Raw genomic sequence first — 3,356 nt, forward strand, 5'->3', positions numbered from 1 at the left:
CATAGTTATATACATAGTAACAGGTATACATATATTTAATTTACATTTGATTGTCACGGCCAGTGGCGGATTTCCTGATAGGCCCGGGCTAAGGGCGGCAAAATTTGGGGGTGGCAAAAATGTGCGCCCCCATATACATTTCCCGCGCTCTCGGGCGTATCGGGCCTGATGGGAGGGCACTTACATGTGGCGGCTGCCTCTTTCTCCATTCGAATCCCAGCGTCAAATGACGCCGTGGACGTCACCGTCACCCGGCGTCTCGTTGCCATGGCAGCGTGATGGAGCGACGTCAAATGATGTTGCATCACCATGGCAACGCAGCACCATGCACCATCACGTTGCTTACGTTCGCGGCACCATTTGATGCTGGGATTCGAATGGAGAAGGAGGGCGGCAGTAAGGAGGCGGGCGCACATGTAAGTGCCTAGGGACGGCGGACTTTCAAATCCACCGCTGGTCACGGCAAACATTACAAGAGACACTAGTGTGTCAGCTCCTGTGACACCCACTGGTTTTGTCAGGGCACACAAGGGGTTAAGGGGGTAATCCCTCCATAGGATCAAACTGAACTAAATCCACTGACCTATTTAAGGGTTCCCATCTGGGTATACCCTTTTTACCCAAATCTGACAAATATAAGTATTTTTAATTTACATTTTTAAAGTTAGACTTGGGGACTTATTCTATAATCCTCGATAAACCACTTATCAAGGCCTTTTCGGGCAAAATGCCTACTGCCATTCAGTAAGCCTCGATAAGTGGCGATAAAGGCATAAATCGACAATTTTTGCAGCCGCACAAAACAATTCGCCGGGTGAGCAGCGATAAGCCACTTATCGGCAGGTACTGAAACTCGTGCGATTCTAGTTGCCTCGATTAGTTTATCGAGGCTGATCGCCGCTCTAGAATAGCGAGTTCCTCCCAAAATCCTCACGCCAGGAAAAGTTGGCGTGAGGCTGGTGAGAAGCTGCTGAGAGGCGGCGAGAGAGGAGTTAGGGAAAAAAAAGCTTTTTCCTGCATCGGATTGATGCCGGGGGTCTCCAGAGCTGATACCCATTCATATCAGCACCAGAGACCCCCGGCGTGAGCCCCATGCAATAAAAATGCATTTACAGGTAACTTCATTACCTTAGCAGCTAACCGCTACGGCAATGAAGTGGTTAACTACCAGTGCCATGTTTATTGGGGTAGAGGGGGTGGGTGAAGGTGGTATTTGGCCCTTGGTGGGTGTTTAGGCTTTGCAGGGGAGGGGGGGATTTGCGGGTGTAGTTAACTCCTTCATAACCTTATTGTAATGAAGGGGTTAACCTCTCCCGCTACCACCCGGTAGGCCTAAACATCCATCCTTCTACCCCCTTCATCCAATCACTTTACCCACAATAAACAAAAATACACACAACCCGGCTACCCACTAATTATACTAGTGTGCGTGAGCACGGGGTCTCCGGAGCAGAACCACGTTGATTTCAGGTCCGGGGACACCCTGCTTCCCGAGATACAGGCCCTGTTATAGGGTGCCGGTATCTCCTATGCATTTAAATCCCACGGTCATGTGACTGGAACATTTAAATGCATAGGAGATACCGGCACCCCATAACGGGGCCTGTATCTCGGGAAGCAGGGGGTCCCCGGACCTGAAATGAACGCGGTTCTGCTATTAAAACCCTGCGATCGCTGGCGAGATATGCGCAGGGAGGGGCGGGTCTCTTTGTGCGGCAATCTCTGCAGCTGGAACAAATCGCTGGGTGAGCCCTTTTCAGAGAGGCGACCATCACGCCGCCGGCTACTCGCCCGTTTTGGGAATTTTGCTATCACAGGTAATCGAAGCTTTCTGATACCGTGATCGCAACGCTCAAAAAACTGGCGGCGTAAGCGGCAGGGCGATTTCTTTTTTATGAAGGCTTGTAGAATAGGCCCCTCGGAAGGGGTTTGATTTCCTCTGGCTGCTCCCTTTTCTGTGCAAACACTTGTTTGACAAACTCTCCCCCATTCAAAGCCCCCTAAGAAATTCAGCTGCCTGATTATATGGAATTGCAAGAGAGAAGGTAACCCACCCCCCCTCCCCAACCCCCCACTCCCCTGAAATAACTGCGAACGTCGAATTGATTTCTTGAAGGAGCTGTCGCCGGAACAGATTGCGAATCTTGGTCTCGAAAATGCCGCCATGGTTACAGAATCCCAGCGCGCGCAGCTGACTGCGCCACAGCTGCAGAGCCTTGATCAGGCGCTACATGGCGTCAGAAGAAACATTCACGACCCAGAACCCCTCAGCACTGCGACGTCTCCTCCCGTCTCGGACAGTAAGTGTCTCGGCAACAGGAGGGTTTCATAAATCCACAGCCATTTTGTTTCTTTGAGGAACTGAAAACGCCCCCAATACATTATTGGCAAAAATAATTTGCAAGAGCTCTCCCAGCAATTTTTTTTTTGTTCAGGTCTCGAAAACTAGGAAAATATTTATTATCGGCCCCAAAAATACCTGTTTATCATGTGAAGCTGAATCCCATATCTGCCTCTTTTCCCCACAGGTGGCGTACGCGCAGCTGGTTACTGTATCTGCGCTTGGGTTTCCCTTTATTTTCTCACGAACTACGTTGTCCTTAGCATGAATCTTCAATAACATGTATTCTTCTTATCCCGCACTGACGGTGTACGCAGAGCTGCGCGTAGACTTTTGCAGGCATAGTTAGTCCCTGCGCCCGTAGCGCTTACAATATAATGTTGTTGCCTGAGGCACCGAGATAATGTGAACGGCCAAAGGTCCCGAGGAGCTGACACTGGGACGCAAGCCGGGGTCACCCACGTCACCTTCCGCTGCTTTCCCAGCAAAGTAACTGAGTCCCAAGCCAAAGTGTTAATGTATAAAAAGCTGCAGCGAGGGGGCGTGTGAGAGGCCCGTCCCTTTGGGACGTATGTATCAAGGCAAATAATTATTGCACCAGATTGATGTCAATGGGATATTTTCTTTAATATGGTCTCAGGCAATGTTTGGCCACAGAAAGGCATTGCTTTTACCCTAAAGCTGCAGACCGAGCAATATCGTACATGTGGTTTTTTTTAAATAAATCAGTTCTGTACTATGAGAAAATACTTGTATCATTTTTTTTTTAATCTCTAAATGACATTTTTTATGTATTATAATGTAACAAGCATTTTTTGTTTCTATAGCAACCATTTACAAAGTACATCCCCTTCCACTTCTGAAACAGGCTCTGACACACCCCTTTTTGAGCCCTGCCCTCTCTAGCAGTGCACCAATTGTATCTAGTGACTGCCTGGTCACATGATCTTCCCCATAGAACTTTGCATCTTTGTTCCTCTTCTGCTGCACTGACAGCCATTTAGTGAACCCCCGA

General features: G+C 48.8%; 1 protein-coding gene across 1 annotated transcript in view; it reads left to right on the forward strand.

The window, feature by feature from the left end:
* OTOA (otoancorin) overlaps nt 1-3,105 on the forward strand; it is a 92,809-nt gene extending 89,704 nt beyond the window's left edge. The window contains exons 26-27 of the mRNA XM_075565076.1: nt 2,117-2,300; nt 2,529-3,105. Of these exons, the coding sequence (XP_075421191.1) occupies nt 2,117-2,300; nt 2,529-2,620 (276 nt within the window). The 3' untranslated portion in view covers nt 2,621-3,105. The remainder of the gene's footprint in view (nt 1-2,116; nt 2,301-2,528) is intronic.
* Nucleotides 3,106-3,356: the final 251 nt, after the last annotated feature.

This window comes from Ascaphus truei, chromosome 11 (genome assembly GCF_040206685.1).
Source record: "Ascaphus truei isolate aAscTru1 chromosome 11, aAscTru1.hap1, whole genome shotgun sequence".
NCBI lineage: Eukaryota > Metazoa > Chordata > Amphibia > Anura > Ascaphidae > Ascaphus > Ascaphus truei.